Source organism: Anomaloglossus baeobatrachus, chromosome 4 (genome assembly GCF_048569485.1).
Source record: "Anomaloglossus baeobatrachus isolate aAnoBae1 chromosome 4, aAnoBae1.hap1, whole genome shotgun sequence".
In the NCBI taxonomy this organism is placed as follows: Eukaryota; Metazoa; Chordata; class Amphibia; order Anura; family Aromobatidae; genus Anomaloglossus; species Anomaloglossus baeobatrachus.
Genome location: NC_134356.1, coordinates 438,575,558 through 438,594,521, shown reverse-complemented (window position 1 = coordinate 438,594,521; position 18,964 = coordinate 438,575,558). Strand labels below are relative to the sequence as shown.

The window sequence follows — 18,964 nt, the reverse complement described above, 5'->3', positions numbered from 1 at the left end:
GACCAGGGATACCCTGTATATGGTGGGAAATTGCTCTTTGGGCACACGTAGGGTTTGGAAGGAAAGGAACACTATTTGAATTTTGGAGCTGAAAAATTGGCTGGAATAAATAGTGGACAACATGTCATGTTTGATGTGCCTTTATAGTGGAAATCCCACAGAAACGGCCACAAAATTGGCTGGACAAACGTTGAACCTGCATGTGCTTCACAGAATTTTATAATAATGAGCCATGAAAATAAAAAATATATTTTTACCACAAAAATATTGCGTTAGCCCCAATTTTTTCATTTTCACAAGGTAAAAGGAAAATGTGGACCATACAATTTGTTGTGCAATTTCTTTTGAGTACACCAATACACCATCAGAGGTGGAAAAAACTGTTTGGGAGCACGGCGGGGCTTGGAAGGGAAGGAGCACAATTTGAATTTTGGAGCAACAATAGTCTGGAATAGATTGTGAATGCCATGGCCAGTTTAAAGAGCCCCTTACATTCGAAAACAATAGAAATCCCCCACAAGTAAATCAATTTTGGAAACTACACCTCTTAAGGAATTCATCTAGGGGTGAAGTGAGCAATTCTAATCCTCAGGTGATTCACGGAATTGTATAACTTTGGGCTGTGAAAATAAAAAATTACCATATTTCCACTAAATGTTGCTTTGTTTTAATTCTCAAAAAGGGTAATAGGAGAAAATGGACCTTACAATTTGTTATATAATTTCTCCTGAGTTCACCAATACCCCATATGTGGTCATATATATGTGGTCATATATATACTGTCGATGTGCATATATATGTATATATATATATATATATATATATATATATATATATATATATATATATATATATATATATATAGATAGATACCTTGCCTTCCCTCCCCTGGAAGTGCTTTGCTTATGGCTAGCTATATGTAAGCGGAGAGCCAAACTGTCAATCAGTGACTTCCATTGGGGTTCAGGTCAAGTCTAAAACAGAACTTCATCTAAAGTCCGGCTGAACCGAGCAAAGCCGAACTTCAACTGGTTTGGTCATCTCTAGTCTTAACGTAGGGGCAAACATACCATTGGTGTAACCTGTGTAGACGCACAGGAGCCAAGAGAGGAATATAGAGCACCTCCAAAGCAGCTTCTGTCACTGACACATAAAGGGGGGCATTACAGTCATGGCCAAAAGTTTTGAGAATGACATCAAAATTATATTTTCACATGATCTGTTGCCCTCTGGTTTTTAATTGTGTTTGTCTGATGTTTACATCACATACAGAAATATAATTGCAATCATATTATGCGTACCAAAAGGTTATATTGACAGTTAGAATGAGTTAATGCAGCAAGTCAATATTTGCATTGTTGACCCTTCTTCAGGACCTCTGCAATTCTCCCTGGCACGCTCTCAATCAACTTCTGGATCAAATCCTGACTGATAGCTGTCCATTCTTGCATAAGCAATGCTTGCATTTTGCCAGAATTTGTTGGTTTTTGTTTGTCCACGATGTGTCTTGATGATTGCCCACAAGTTCTCAATGGGATTAAGATCTGGGGAGCTTCCAGGCCATCGACGCAAAATCTCTATGTTTTGTTCCATGAGCCATTTAGTGATCACCTTTGTTTTATGGCAAGGTGCTCCATCATGCTGGAAAAGGCATTGTTGGGTGCCAAACTGCTCTTGGACAGTTGGGAGAAGTTGCTCTTGGAGGACATTCTGGTACCATTCTTTATTCATGGCTGTGTTTTTAGGCAAGACTGTGAGTGAGCCGATTCCCTTGGCTGAGAAGCAACCCCACACATGAATCGTTTCAGGATGCTTAACAGTTGGCATGAGACAAGACTGGTGGTAGCGCTCACCTCTTCTTCTCCTAAGAAGCTGTTTTCCAGATGTCCCAAACAATCGAAAAGGGGATTCATCTGAGAAAATGACTTTACCCCAGTCCTCAGCAGTCCACTCCCTGTACCTTTTGCAGAATATCAGTCGGTCCCTGATGTTTTTTCTGGAGAGAAGTAGCTTCTTTGCTGCCCTCCTTGAAACCAGGCCTTGCTCAAGCAGTCTCCGCCTCACAGTGCGTGCAGAAGCATTCACACCAGCCTGCTGCCATTGCTGGTAGTCCGATCCCGCAGCTGAAACAGTTTTAAGATACGGTCCTGGCACTTGCTGGTCCTTCTTGGGCGCCCTGGAGCCTTTTTGGCAACAATGGAAGCTCTCTCCTTGAAGTCTTGATGATGCGATAGATTGTTGACTGAGGTGCAATCTTTGTAGCTGCGATACTGTTCCCTGTTAGGCCATTTTTGTGCAGAGCAATGATGGCTGCACGTGTTTCTTTAGAGATAACCATGGATAACTGAAGAGAAACAATGATACCAAGCACCAGTCTCCTTTTAAAGTGTCCAGTGGTGTCATTCTTACTTAATCATGACTGATTGATCGCCAGCCCTGTCCTCATCAACACCCACACCTGTGTTAATGGAACAATCACTAAAACAATGTTAGCTGATCCTTTTAAGGCAGGAATGCAATGATGTTGAAATGTGTTTTGGGGGTTAAAGTTAATTTTCTTAGCCAATATTGACTTTGCAAGTAATTGCTGTTAAGCTGATCACTCTTTATGACATTCTGGAGTATATGCAAATTGCCATTAGAAAAACGTAAGCAGTAGACTTTGTAAAAATTAATATTTGTAGCATTCTCAAAACTTTTGGCCATGACTGTACAATGAGCTATTGGACTACAATGGGCCCCATATGCTATTCTTGTACAGGGGCCTTCTTCTATCTGTGAAATGGCAAATACTGCTTCTAAAATAGCTACAATAGAGGCAGTCATCATTTTAGGCTACATTTTTTGCAGAACAATAATGCGTCCAGTAACATGTAACGTAATCATGTGACCAAACCAAAACTGTATTTTTATACTTTGTGTTATCACTGTTTCTTGCAAACATTTGCTCCAATTATACATTTGTTGTCTGTTTCTAAAAGTTTGGTGGAATGACCTTGCTAAACTGCATAGGATGAAGAAACAAGAAAATAATGTTTACCTGTAAAATCTTCTCCAACTGTTTGTGATTTTCAACCACAATAACATTGGCTCTGCAGTCATTCGCAACATAGTGGCACGCTTCAGGGGAGTTAGTTGTATAAATCCCAGTTGTAATTCCCCTAAGGCATAAAAAAAGAAATAGTTATAGCTATGTGAAACAGCATTCATTAAAGCTTTTTTTTTTTTCAAATCATTATGGCCCTCACGTGCATGGCCATATAAAAAAATCTTCTAAAATCTCTGGCATGTGCATAAGCCTTTTATGTTTGTTATAATAAAATAGTAGGAAAATGGCCTACGAAATAAAATATATTTACTGACACGATAAAATGATATTTTCTAGTATGCAGGAAAGACACTGAGGATATTAAATGCCCCTGATACTTATCAAGGTTTACAATAGCTCTAGTGTTTGTGTGGTGTATTTGTGTGTGTGTGTATATATATATATATATATATATATATATATATATATCTCAATCAGTGCCTTGCAAATGTATTCGGCCCCCTTGAATTATTCAACCTTTTCCCACATTTCAGGCTTTCAACATAAAGATAAAAAGTTTAATGTAATGGTGAAGAATCAACAACAAGTGGGACACAATTGTGAAGTTGAACGAAATGTATTGCTTATTTTAAACTTTTGTAAAAAAGAATAAACTGAAAATTGGGGTGTGCAATATTATTTTGCCACTTTACTTTCAGTGCAGCAAACTCACTCCAGAAGTTCATTGAGGATCTCTGAATGATCCAATGTTGTCCTAAATGACTGATGATGATAAATATAAGCCATCTGTGTGTAATCAAGTCTCCGTATAAATGCACCTGCTCTGCGATACTCTGTGTTCTGTTTAAAGCACAGAGAGCATCATGAAGACCAAGGAACACAACAGGCAGGTCCGTGATACTGTTGTGGAGAAGTTTAAAGCTGGATTTGGTTACAAAAAGATTTCCACAACTTTAAACATCCCAAGAAGCACTGTGTAAGTGATCATATTGAAATGGAAGGAGTATCATACCACTGCAAATCTACCAAGACCCGGTCGTCCCTCAAAAATTTAATCTCAAACAAGGAGAAGACTGATCAGGGATGCAGCCAAGAGGCCCATGATCACTCTGGATTAACTGCAGAGATCTACAGCTGAGGTGGGAGAGTTTGTCCATAGGACAACAATCAGTTGTATACTGTACAAATCTGGCCTTTATGAAAAAGTGGCAAGGAGAAAGCCATTTCTCAAAGATATCCATAAAAAGTGTTGTTTAAAGTTTGCCACAAGCCACCTGGGAGACACACCAAACATGTGGAAGAAGGTGCTCTGGTCAGATGAAACCAAAATCAAACTTTTTGGGCACAATGCCAAGCGATATGTTTGGCGGAAAAGCAACACAGCTCATCAGCCTGAACACACCATTCCCACTGTCAAACATAGTGGTGGCAGCATCATGGTTTGGGCCTGCTTTTCTTTTGCAGGGACAGGGAAGATGGTTAAATTTGATGGTAAGAGGGATGGAGCCAAATACAGAACCATACTTGAAGAAAACCTGTTGGAGTCTGCAAAAGACCTTAGACTAGGACGGAGATTTGTCTTTCAACAAGTCAATGATCAAAAACATAAAGCAAAATCTACAATGGAATGGTTCACAAATAAATGTATCCAGGTGTTAGAATGGCCAATTCAAAGTCCAGACCTGAATCCAATCGAGAATCTGTGGAAAGAGCTGAAAACTGCTGTTCACAAACGCTCTCCATCCAACCTCACTGAGCTCGAGCTGTTTGCAAAGGAAGAGTAGACAAAAATTTCAGTCTCTCGATGTGTGAAACTGATAGAGACATACCCCAAGCGACTTGCAGCTGTATTCGCAGCAAAAGGTGGCGCTACAATATATTATCTTAAAGGGGCTGAATAATATTGCACGCCCCATTTCAGTTTATTATTTTTTATAAAAGTTTAAAAAAATCAATACATTTCGTTCAACTTCACAATTCTGCCCCACTTGTTGTTGATTCTTCATCATAAAATTTAAATTTTTTATCTTTATGTTTGAACCCTGAAACGTGGGAAAAGGTTGAAAAATTCAAAGGGGCCGGATACTTTTGCAAGGCACTGTATGTATATATATATATATATATATATATATATATATACATACACACAGTATATATATATATATACACATATATATACAGTATATATATATATATATATATATATATATATATATATGCAGTACAGACCAAAAGTTTGGACAAACCTTCTCATTCAAAGAGTTTTCTTTATTTTCATGACTCTAAAAATTGTGGATTCACATTGAAGACATCAAAACTATGAATTAAAACATGTGGAATGAAATACTTAAAATAGTGTGAAACAACTGAAAATATGTCTTATATTCTAGGTTCTTCAAAGTAGCCACCTTTTGCTTTCATTACTACTTTGCACACTCTTGGCATTCTATTGATGAGCTTCAAGAGGTAGTCACCGGAAATGGTCTTCCAACAGTCTTGAAGGAGTTCCCAGAGATGCTTAGCACTTGTTGGCCCTTTAGCCTTCACTCTGTGGTCCAGTTGACACCCAAACCATCTTGATTGGGTTCAGGTCTGGTGACTGTGGATGCCAGGTCAGCTGGCGTAGCACCACATCACTCTCCTTCTTAGTCAAATAGCCCTTACACAGCCTGGAGGTGTGTTTGGGGTCATTGTCCTGTTGAAAAATAAATGATGGTCTAACTAAACGCAAACCGGATGGAATAGCATGCCGCTGCAAGATGCTGTGGTAGCCATGCTGGTTTAGTATGCCTTCAATTTTGAATAAATACCCAACAATGTCACCAGCAAAGCACCCCCACACCATCACACCTCCTCCTCTATGCTTCACTATGCTTCACGGTGGGAACCAGCCATGTAGAGTCCATCCGTTCACCTTTTCTACAAAGACACGGTGGTTGGATCCAAAGATCTCAAATTTGAACTCATCAGACCAAAGCACAGATTTCCACTGGTCTAATGTCCATTCCTCGTGTTCTTTAGCCCAAACAAGTCTCTTCTGCTTGTTGCCTGTCCTTCCTTAGCAGTGGTGTCTTATCCGCAATTTTACCATGAAGGCCTGCTGCACAAGGTCTCCTCTTAATAGTTATTCTAGAGATGAAGAGATGAGAAGATGTGTCCAAACGTTTGGTCTGTACTATATATATATATATATATATATATATATATATATATATATATATATATATATATATATATAAATATATCCTTCTGGTTCCTTTAAAATTAAAGATACCTGTCATGTCCCTAAATGATATTAACCTGCAGGTAATAAAATTCAAAAGCTGTGTGGCTGCAGTACTGAAAGTGCATCTACTGAGGGAGTACATTATCTTTATTCCTCCCAGTAGTACATTAATGCTGAGGTGGATATCTGTCAGTCCTGGTGCTAACTTGCAAGCACTGTGCTGGTTGGTGTTAGGAGGTAACAGCCCATTCCAGGGATCCTAGATAGCTTCCAAACATTGCTTACAACCTCAATAGAAAAGAAGTTGTAAGAACTGCGCATGTTCTGCTGTCTAGCAGTAGTGGTCGGCCTCCGAGGCAACAAGCTGTATACAAAACAAAAGTGTTATTTACCCCAAAATAAGACCTACCCCAAAAATAATCCCTAGCATGATTTTACAGGAGTTTTGGAGTTGACCTGAAATATAAACCCTACTGCAAAAAGAACGAATTACAGTCAGTGCCAGCGTTAGAGGGAGTCAAACTGCAATTTCTCAGGGCTGCAGCTCTCTTAGAGACAGCAACATTTATATTCTGAGGTTAAGATTGTTTAAAGACATTTGATGACTTCACAGTGATGTGACCAAAAGTCTCTTAATTGCAGAGACCTTTGGTCACATCACTGTGAAGTCATCAAAGGTCTTTAAAAGAACTGAACAGGAGAAAGACTGGCATTAGGAAGAAGGAGAGCAAACTGAGCAATATCACAGGGCCTCCACTCACCTATGGCTCCAGCGTTTATATTCTGATGATAGGACTGCTTAAGGACCTTTGTGACATCACATCATGTGACCAAAGGTCTCTTAATTGCAGGAGTCTGAAGCTGAAGAGGAGACAAGCGCGCGCACGCGCGTGTGTGTGTGTGTGTGTGTGTGTGTGTGTGTGTGTGTGTGTGTGTGTGTGTGTAGATAGCAGATAGATAGATAGATATACAGACAGACAGACACACGTGTTACACACAGGGTTATGTTGATGTTTCAGAATGCAATATGATTTATTTATATTTATAAGACCTGGTTTAATTTTCTGAGAAACACGGGTATGTCAAGAACATCCAAAAATTTTAAGATGCAGTAAATTGCAAAATTAGAAGCATTATCTAATAATACCCATTTTTGAACATTGCAATAACCCTTTAACATACTTCAAGTTATACATATTGGTTATAGCCATCATCACATAACCAAACAGGCAGCATTCCATCCCATAGCTGTAGGGCAGGGTTCAGCAATCTGCCGAACTCCCCAGCTTCATGGCATGCTGGGAGTTTTAGTTTTACAAGGGCACAAGTCCTGCAGGTTGCTGAGCAATGAAACGCTAACTTATTATGATAGTAACCAAAAACAGTAGAAAGGACTATAAAAAAGAAAGCGCTCCAGGTGAGCTTGTATTTATCATGTGCTTAGAATAAATTGTGATAAAAGCAGAATTCAAAGGATGTTTGTTGTTATCCTAAATAAATCCAGATACTTGTGGAAGTGACTTGATAATTTATATTTCATTGTGTATTTGACCATTAAAGTAGCCAGAAAAATGTGCCATGGACCAGGAAGAAAGTTTCTTCTTTGTAAATGAATCTAAAGCTGTTTTGCAGGATTCAGAAGTTTATATTGACAACAACCATACAAAATAGGTAAAAACTTCTCACATCCACATTCAAGCCCCTTTTAGTCATCAAGTTTCCCTTAAACATGATTATCATGTCTATTAAATTAATAATCAGGTTTAGTTTAACACCAAGAGTTGAGTTCATCACACTTGTCCCTTAGAGGGAACCTGTCAGGTATACTATGCACCCAGAGCCACGAGCAGTTCTGGGTGTATATTGCTAATCCCTGCCTAACTGTCCCTGTATACACTAGCATAGATAAAGGAATCTTTAGAAACAGTATTTCTAAAGATGGTTTATTATATGCTAATGAGGCCAGTGACTAGTCGCAAGAGCATGAGTTCCCTTGGCTAGTCGGTCCCCTTAGCATGTAAGCACAGCCCCTGTGGACGTACTAACATGCGACGCCGCACATACCTCACTCTTGATGACGGCTGGTGGAAGATGGATGCGCACTGCGCATGATCCGGAGTACCCGGGAGTTCTGGTCATGCACACTGTACCTCACTGAAGCTGGGAAACTTACAACCAGCATCAATTTAGTGTGCATGATCGTCCGATCATGCACACTAAATTGATGCTGGTTGTAAGTTTCCCAGCTTCAGTGAGGTACAGTGTGCATGACCAGAACTCCCAGGTACTCCGGATCATGCGAAGCGCGCATCCATCCTCCACCAGCTGCCATGAAGAGTGAAGTATGTGCGGTGAAGCTGCGCATTCATTAGCATGTTATTATATCCACAGGGGCGTGCTAACATGCTATGTGAGCCGGCTAGCCAAGGAAACTCACGCTCTTACGACTAGGCGTGGGCCTCATTAGCATATAAGAAACGATCTTTAGAAATACTTTTTCTAAAGATCTCTTTATCTATGCCACTGTATACAGGGATGGTTAGGCAGGGATTAGCAATATACAGCCAGAACTGTCCGTGGTTCTGGGTGCATACTGCACCTGACAGTTCACTTTAAAAAAAGTTAGTACTGCTCTTACTGTATATTTCAGAAGTGATTAATGGGATTATCCTCTACCTTTATTTTGATGACCTATCTTTAGGATAGGTTATTGTGGCGCCCCTGAGGATTCAGTCGCTACAGGGTACTGCATTTCACTTAAGACACAGTACTGATCCCGAGTAAGGAAGAGGTTATTCACTGGTGTCTCTCACATTCACAAACCACACACAGTTAGGTGCTTTACCACTGGGGGATGGCCTGGGATAAATAGGGGGGGTGGCCATCACGAAGCATGGGACTTTCCCGGTCACTAGGACAACCACCTGGGGGGGGGGCGGGCACCACTTGGGGAAAGGGAAGGAGCATCTACACACTAGAGCAGTTATCCTGGGCACAGGTTTGGGTGAGGAGCATGGTCAGGACCTCGGTCCAGGCATCACCATCTAGTTCCTGAACACCACAAGACCCGTGGCTTGGAGCAAACAGCTCAGCCAGGCTCTTTACAGCTACCGGGGATTCCAGGGTCTGCAGAGAGTGCAGGAAACTTCTGCAGCCCATTCCACATTCCATTCACGGGATTGGAGGGACCCCAACCAGAAAGGACACACAGTGGGAACATCGGTGGTAACCTCCGAATTATCCGGGATTGGCTGGGGCCCATCACGGCAGAGACCGGTACTCCCAGGGCAACAACTGGACAGTGAGTAAAAACCTTGAACTGCAACTACTGAGTCCGCCCTTCCTTGTGGTCACCACCGCCCCATCATCCTCCCTGGGGCCTAGCTCTACCTGTGGGGAGCTGAACCATACTGGCTGTGATACCATCCGCCCCAGAGGATATCACCTGCAGCGACGGCTAATCCCTGGCCACATACTACAGGTGGTGTCACGAGACAACTCCCAACATCCTCAACCCCTTCATCCCACTATCCATCATCCATCTCCTTTTTGTGGACACCTCGGGGTCACGAAACCAGACAGGGCCGCCCGTGACAACCCCCTGACCCTTCACCGGCCCAGTGACTAGTATTCCCAATGCCCCGTGGGGTGCTCCATTATCAATATAAGTCCTGGGGGACTGACATGCCAGATGTCATCTCCTTCAGGAACACAGCTTCATACACTACTTAGTTGTAATAAGAGCTGAAGATTTGTCTGGAGACCACACTGACAAATCATAATCCGTGCTCCCTGATTATACTTTGGGCTGAGATGGTAGCCAGACCGACCCCTCTAGCCTTCATTCCAGGAATACTAACTGCAGTGTTACATTGATTTGATCGTGGAACCAGTCATACGGCCAATTCTTAAGTATCCCATGATCGGTTTTCAATACAACAATGTCAATCCACATGTTTATATTGAACAAATAGATTGGGTAACAGATGGATATTCAATGCAAAATAAAGGGCCACTCAAAATAGCAATGAGGAAATGTAGAAGGTTGAGTTTCATATGGCCAAACATAGTTCCAAAGAGATGACAAGTACACCCACGTAAATAACAATTATTTATTACAGATAATTCACATATAAATAGGGGTACTGTTATTAGAAAAAGCTGGATTCATAAAATACAAAACAGTGAAGGATTAAAGAACAAACAGAGAAACCCTTCCAGGGACCCAGACAGCATTAGTAAATATTCTATATAGGCAGACATACTGCACAACCCATGGGGTAAAGTCTCATTCATGAGGCCCACCAAAGGGTATAACACACAGAGAAGCCCATAGGTTGTGCATAATTTAGAGCAACTGCTTACCCATATTAAATGTCTATATAGTAGCCGTGTCCAAGGTCCGGTAAGGAGAGGGAGAAACGCCCCGACGCGTTTCGCTTGTGGTGCTTCCTCGGGGGGCGATGTGACCCAATGTGATGCGTCCCAGGTATATATACCCACTTTAATTGTCTTCAGATAGCCGCCGTCTAAGTGCCGCATGCGCTGTGACTACGCCCGCACCACGCGCGTCACTTCCGGGTCTCCCGGCGGAAGTGACGTTCACAATGGGAACGTCACTTCCTACCGTTCGGAGCACCTCAGTGCGCGCGCGTCTGCAGGCAGCACAGGGCATGCGAAGCCCGCGCGGCCATCTTAAGTGGTGGTAAAGTCCCCATGTAAATAGCGGGTTTTTGCCCATAGTGTGGAGAGGATATTATGTCATCGTCAATGCACGTAAAGTACGCGCGGCCATCTTATGTGCTGGTAAAGTCCGGATATTAATATAGGGATTTGCCCATAGTGTAAAGAGAAAATCACGTCATAGTCAGGTGGAAAGAAGAAAGTATTATAAATATCTTAGGTGTAAAGATGCTAGCCACCATTCTACGGTGATACCCACAGTGGGGAAAACCAATAGGGAATATATGGGAAGAGAAATAGTAATAATAATAAAGACCCCCCCGGGGTCCACCACATGTCCCCACCCACTACAAAAGATAAAAGGACATAATACGTGCCCGTGTTTAAAGCCCTGGCACCAGCACCAGAATGTAGAGTTTCATCCACAATGGCCTGAGATCACGCAATCCATACATGGAATTTACATAAATCAATTGCCGATCCCAGGTCATAGAGACATATCCACTCTCGCATGCCAGTACCACAGCAAAAGTCAGGCGCAATGAATCAGGGACATGAGGGTGGATCCAAGGGGGAACACTGGGACAATAGACATTCCTATACAAAACAATGTCATCACACGGAAGATGACCCAGTAACATGGACCAAGAAATCCCATGTAGTGACATACAGCGTACTAGATATCCCATATAATCCATAAACTAGATATCCCATATAATCCAAGAAGTAACATATATTATAACAGATGTCCCCATTCACAAGAAATAGGTAAATTTATTTCACATTAGCTTATAATACTATCTATCTCAATAAACACTATTATATCACAGTGCAATTATACAATTTGAACAGTATAGACATAAATATATGCTGTCAGGAAGGGGAATCCATAATCTTGACCATGGATGGCATAGGTGAGATGAGATTCAGTGTCCCCGCATCATATGATCCAGTATGGCAGGGCAATCAACGCATATAGGCATACAGGGAAACAGCCTTATGGGTCACGTCTCAGAAAAAGGAGAGAAAAAAGAAGGGAATTAAAATCACAATAAATTAAAAAACAGCGGGACACAAAAGAGTGAACCGCTACCAGAGAGACAGTTGCGAATCTATAAAAATGAGGAGAAACTCATTTTCTCATTCAAACCAGAGGGTGATAAGGTGCCCAGGCGCACTATCCAGTTGCATTCACGCTGAGACAGCATCTTGGTGTAGTCACCGCCTCTAGTCCCCAGGTGAACGACATCAATACCCCTGACTCTAAATTCCTTGGGATTACACCCATGTTCCAGTTTGTGATGTCGGGGCAGAGTCTTCATCTGGGGATCATCAAGACCGATGTCCACGGCAGCCAAGATGCCCCTCACATGCTCACGTGTGCGGAACCTCAATTCACGAGTGGTGAGGCCCACGTAGATTTTACCACAGCCACATGTGGCGTAGTATATAACATTGCATGTTCGGCACGTAATATGATGTTTTATTGTGAATTCAGTATTGCCATCAGCTGATAGGAAAGAGGATGCCCTTACCATATTGCGACACGCAATCCAAGAGCCGCATGGGAAGAATCCTTTTAAGGGTTCCCCCCCACCAAAAATACGGGGTATACTAGCCACATAGTGGCTCTGAACCAATTTGTCACGTAAGTTGGGTGCACGCCGAGAGGTCACTAGGGGAGTAGGTTGTAATAAATCCCCAATGGATGGATCCATTTTCAGAACACCCCAATGACGTCTAAGTACTGTACACATCTCCTGCCAACGATCATTAAAAGTAGAAATGAAACGTACGGGCGGAAAAGACTCTTCCTTCTGTTTAGGTTTAGGTACCAGAAGGTCAGTGCGTACTGCCTGCCGCGCACGTTCAAAACCACGGCGCACACTCCTCCCACTATAACCTCTGGATGTAAATCTCTCCTGGAGATCTAGGGCCTGCTCCTTAAAGAGGGCATCGGTGGAACATACCCTCTTTGCCCTCAAATATTGCCCAATAGGGATTGCAGAGATCGTGGAGGGAGTGTGCGCCGAGGATGCATGCAGGAGGCTATTGACTGACGTTTTTTTACGACATATGGTTGTTTGGATCGAGCAGTCGGGATGCACCATGATACGAATATCCAAAAAATCTATTGTTTTCTTATCACAATTAAAAGTAAGTTTAATGTTAGAGTCATTCAAGTTTAAATCATGAATAAATAATGAAAAATCAGAAAAAGTGCCCTTCCAAAAAATCAAAATGTCATCAATAAAACGGAGCCAGCACTGCGCCTGGGACACGGCGGGCACGCCCTCGCCGAAAACCTCCCTCTCCCAGTAGCCCAGAAAGAGGTTTGCGTACGAGGGCGCGCACGCTGCGCCCATCGCAGTGCCACGCTCCTGTAGAAAAAAACGATCTTTAAACAAAAAATAATTGTGAGTCAAAATAAATGAAAGTAACTCCAAAATTAATTCGACCAATGGTGCATCCAGACTGCTCATCTCCAAAAAGAATCTCACCGCCCGCAGTCCATGCTCGTGTTTTATCGAGGAGTAGAGAGATTCCACATCTACTGTGGCCAGAATGACGTCAGGGTCCACAAAGATCCCATCGATCTGCCGCAGGACGTCCATGGTGTCCCTGATATAGGAGGGCAAAGTCTGAACCAAAGGATGCAGGTAATATTCAATGAACCTGCAAACCGGTTCAGACAGCCCCCCAATGCCAGAGACAATGGGACGCCCCGGGGGGACCAGGGGATCTTTGTGGACTTTAGGTAATAAATAAAAAGTAGGAATCTTGGGGTTCTTTACTAATAGTCCATCCATGATTTTTTTGGGGATGATCCCTTTTTGAAAGGCCAAATCAATAATTTTAAAAAGATCCGCCATGTAGTTATTCGTCGGGTTAGAGGCTAAGGAGGAATATGATGATCTGTCCCTCAACTGTCTAAAGGCTTCCCGTTCGTACATCTTAACGGGCCAGAGCACCACGTTCCCCCCTTTGTCTGCTGGTTTAATAACCACCTCAGGCAGATTACTCAGTTCTCTAAGAGCTCTCCTCTGCCCAGCCGTCAGATTATCCCTCCTCCTACCACTGCCTTCCAAGGTCTTAAGATCATTGGCTACCAACTTGTGGAAGATCTCAACGGCCGGGCATAGGGAGAAAGGGGGAAAGGTGGTCGACCTCGGGTAGATGGATTTTGGGAAACTGCCCTTACTGACAGAGGGGGAGGGATCCTCCAACTCCTCCAAGATGGCCAATGCCTCACTCTCCGACACACCTACATTGGCTCTATGTATGTCCTTATTTGCGTGCAATTTTTGTAAAACCAGCTTACGTGAGAATAGGTTCAGATCCTTCAATGCTGTGAAGTAGTTGAAGGGACTATTGGGAACAAAAGACAGCCCCAATTCCAACACCTCAATTTGGGGCCCAGTGAGTGTAATACTTGAGAGATTAATTACCTCCAAGCTGTTACTTTTGTTCCTACTCTTCTTCTCAAGGGGTTCAGGAGGAGTAATCTTCCTCTTTGTAGCGGCCACTACAGATTGCTTCATTTTATTGGGATTCCACTTACTAACAAAGGGAGTCACGAAGCCTATCCTTTCAGATCCGTCCTCATCCATAGAGGAATGAGAGGACACAGACGCAGATCTGATTTGATTGGAGAATTGAGAGGGTTTCCTCCTCTTTTGGGAGTGTTTCCATTTATATACAAAGTTGCTGCGGTAGTCTCCCATGTCACGCTTATATTTTTTAGTTTTAGCTTCAATTATATCTTTCTCCCATTTGGTGAATGATTTCTCCAAATCAGTATTTAATTTCTTAAGGGAATCCTCAGATAATTTAACAGAGAGGTCTTTTCTGAAATCCTCAATGTCGCCCTCTAGTTTGGAGAGTGTTCTGTCATTCATTTTGATCAACAGCCCCATGAAGCCCCTTGAACATTTAGTGGCCAGTTCCTCCCACTCCCCCTTAATGTCCTCATCTTCTACATTGAAGGAGGGGAACACCTGGACTCTCAGCCCTCTTGGTATAAGTCCTTTAGCTAGGTAGCGTTCCATGAACGCCTTGTTCCACCATACTCTGGTTTTATGGTTTAATGCAAATTTTAATTTTTCAATAGAGCTATCTGTCTCTCTGGAATTCTGTATATCAACATTCTCTGGTTCTTCACCAAACACTTGTTCCAATTTGTTTTGCCACGTGCTTTCACGCGCTATGTCCATCTGTCCCTTAGAAAATGCTGTGGATACACACAGTATATAAGTTAATGAACAAATAGATAGGGTAACAGATGGATATTCAATGCAAAATAAAGGGCCACTCAAAATAGCAATGAGGAAATGTAGAAGGTTGAGTTTCATATGGCCAAACATAGTTCCAAAGAGATGACAAGTACACCCACGTAAATAACAATTATTTATTACAGATAATTCACATATAAATAGGGGTACTGTTATTAGAAAAAGCTGGATTCATAAAATACAAAACAGTGAAGGATTAAAGAACAAACAGAGAAACCCTTCCAGGGACCCAGACAGCATTAGTAAATATTCTATATAGGCAGACATACTGCACAACCCATGGGGTAAAGTCTCATTCATGAGGCCCACCAAAGGGTATAACACACAGAGAAGCCCATAGGTTGTGCATAATTTAGAGCAACTGCTTACCCATATTAAATGTCTATATAGTAGCCGTGTCCAAGGTCCGGTAAGGAGAGGGAGAAACGCCCCGACGCGTTTCGCTTGTGGTGCTTCCTCGGGGGGCGATGTGACCCAATGTGATGCGTCCCAGGTATATATACCCACCTTAATTGTCTTCAGATAGCCGCCGTCTAAGTGCCGCATGCGCTGTGACTACGCCCGCACCACGCGCGTCACTTCCGGGTCTCCCGGCGGAAGTGACGTTCACAATGGGAACGTCACTTCCTACCGTTCGGAGCACCTCAGTGCGCGCGCGTCTGCAGGCAGCACAGGGCATGCGAAGCTCGCGCGGCCATCTTAAGTGGTGGTAAAGTCCCCATGTAAATAGCGAGTTTTTGCCCATAGTGTGGAGAGGATATTATGTCATCGTCAATGCACGTAAAGTACGCGCGGCCATCTTATGTGCTGGTAAAGTCCGGATATTAATATAGGGATTTGCCCATAGTGTAAAGAGAAAATCACGTCATAGTCAGGTGGAAAGAAGAAAGTATTATAAATATCTTAGGTGTAAAGATGCTAGCCACCATTCTACGGTGATACCCACATCCACCCTCATGTCCCTGATTCATTGCGCCTGACTTTTGCTGTATCCACCCTCATGTCCCTGATTCATTGCGCCTGACTTTTGCTGCATCCACCCTCATGTCCCTGATTCATTGCGCCTGACTTTTGCTGTATCCACCCTCATGTCCCTGATTCATTGCGCCTGACTTTTGCTGTGGTATCCACCCTCATGTCCCTGATTCATTGCGCCTGACTTTTGCTGTGGTACTGGCATGCGAGAGTGGATATGTCTCTATGACCTGGGATCAGCAATTGATTTATGTAAATTCCATGTATGGATTGCGTGATCTCAGGCCATTGTGATCCACCCTCATGTCCCTGATTCATTGCGCCTGACTTTTGCTGTGGTACTGGCATGCGAGAGTGGATATGTCTCTATGACCTGGGATCGGCAATTGATTTATGTAAATTCCATGTATGGATTGCGTGATCTCAGGCCATTGTGGATGAAACTCTACATTCTGGTGCTGGTGCCAGGGCTTTAAACACGGGCACGTATTATGTCCTTTTATCTTTTGTAGTGGGTGGGGACATGTGGTGGACCCCGGGGGGTCTTTATTATTATTACTATTTCTCTTCCCATATATTCCCTATTGGTTTTCCCCACTGTGGGTATCACCGTAGAATGGTGGCTAGCATCTTTACACCTAAGATATTTATAATACTTTCTTCTTTCCACCTGACTATGACGTGATTTTCTCTTTACACTATGGGCAAATCCCTATATTAATATCCGGACTTTACCAGCACATAAGATGGCCGCACGTACTTTACGTGCATTGACGATGACATAATATCCTCTCCACACTATGGGCAAAAACCCGCTATTTACATGGGGACTTTACCACCACTTAAGATGGCCGCGCGGGCTTCGCATGCCCTGTGCTGCCTGCAGACGCGCGCGCACTGAGGTGCTCCGAACGGTAGGAAGTGACGTTCCCATTGTGAACGTCACTTCCGCCGGGAGACCCGGAAGTGACGCACGTGGTGCGGGCGTAGTCACAGCGCATGCGGCACTTAGACGGCGGCTATCTGAAGACAATTAAGGTGGGTATATATACCTGGGACGCATCACATTGGGTCACATCGCCCCCCGAGGAAGCACCACAAGCGAAACGCGTCGGGGCGTTTCTCCCTCTCCTTACCGGACCTTGGACACGGCTACTATATAGACATTTAATATGGGTAAGCAGTTGCTCTAAATTATGCACAACCTATGGGCTTCTCTGTGTGTTATACCCTTTGGTGGGCCTCATGAATGAGACTTTACCCCATGGGTTGTGCAGTATGTCTGCCTATATAGAATATTTACTAATGCTGTCTGGGTCCCTGGAAGGGTTTCTCTGTTTGTTCTTTAATCCTTCACTGTTTTGTATTTTATGAATCCAGCTTTTTCTAATAACAGTACCCCTATTTATATGTGAATTATCTGTAATAAATAATTGTTATTTACGTGGGTGTACTTGTCATCTCTTTGGAACTATGTTTGGCCATATGAAACTCAACCTTCTACATTTCCTCATTGCTATTTTGAGTGGCCCTTTATTTTGCATTGAATATCCATCTGTTACCCTATCTATTTGTTCATTAACTTATATACTGTGTGTATCCACAGCATTTTCTAAGGGACAGATGGACATAGCGCGTGAAAGCACGTGGCAAAACAAATTGGAACAAGTGTTTGGTGAAGAACCAGAGAATGTTGATATACAGAATTCCAGAGAGACAGATAGCTCTATTGAAAAATTAAAATTTGCATTAAACCATAAAACCAGAGTATGGTGGAACAAGGCGTTCATGGAACGCTACCTAGCTAAAGGACTTATACCAAGAGGGCTGAGAGTCCAGGTGTTCCCCTCCTTCAATGTAGAAGATGAGGACATTAAGGGGGAGTGGGAGGAACTGGCCACTAAATGTTCAAGGGACTTCATGGAGCTGATGATCAAAATGAATGACAGAACACTCTCCAAACTAGAGGGCGACATTGAGGATTTCAGAAAAGACCTCTCTGTTAAATTATCTGAGGATTCCCTTAAGAAATTAAATACTGATTTGGAGAAATCATTCACCAAATGGGAGAAAGATATAATTGAAGCTAAAACTAAAAAACATAAGCGTGACATGGGAGACTACCGCAGCAACTTTGTATATAAATGGAAACACTCCCAAAAGAGGAGGAAACCCTCTCAATTCTCCAATCAAATCAGATCTGCGTCTGTGTCCTCTCTTTCATCTATGGATGAGGATGGATCTGAAAGGAGAGGCTTCGTGACTCCCTTTGTTAGTAAGTGGAATCCCAATAAAATGAAGCAATCTGTAGTGGCCGCTACAAAGAGGAAGATTACTCCTCCTGAACCCCTTGAGAAGAAGAGTAGGAACAAAAGTAACAGCTTGGAGGTAATTAATCTCTCAAGTATTACACTCACTGGGCCCCAAATTGAGGTGTTGGAATTGGGGCTGTCTTTTGTTCCCAATAGTCCCTTCAACTACTTCACAGCATTGAAGGATCTGAACCTATTCTCACGTAAGCTGGTTTTACAAAAATTGCACGCAAATAAGGACATACATAGAGCCAATGTAGGTGTGTCGGAGAGTGAGGCATTGGCCATCTTGGAGGAGTTGGAGGATCCCTCCCCCTCTGTCAATAAGGGCAGTTTCCCAAAATCCATCTACCCGAGGTCGACCACCTTTCCCCCTTTCTCCCTATGCCCGGCCGTTGAGATCTTCCACAAGTTGGTAGCCAATGAT

The 18,964-nt window shown here is 42.8% G+C and overlaps 1 protein-coding gene across 2 annotated transcripts in view; it reads right to left on the bottom strand.

Moving 5' to 3' along the window:
• The window catches only part of ACSBG1 (acyl-CoA synthetase bubblegum family member 1), a 155,822-nt gene that overhangs the window by 52,051 nt on the left and 84,807 nt on the right, over positions 1-18,964 (bottom strand). For both annotated transcript variants that reach the window (XM_075345498.1, XM_075345499.1), the window contains one exon: positions 3,041-3,161. In XM_075345498.1, coding sequence (XP_075201613.1) covers positions 3,041-3,161 — 121 coding nt within the window. The remainder of the gene's footprint in view (positions 1-3,040; positions 3,162-18,964) is intronic.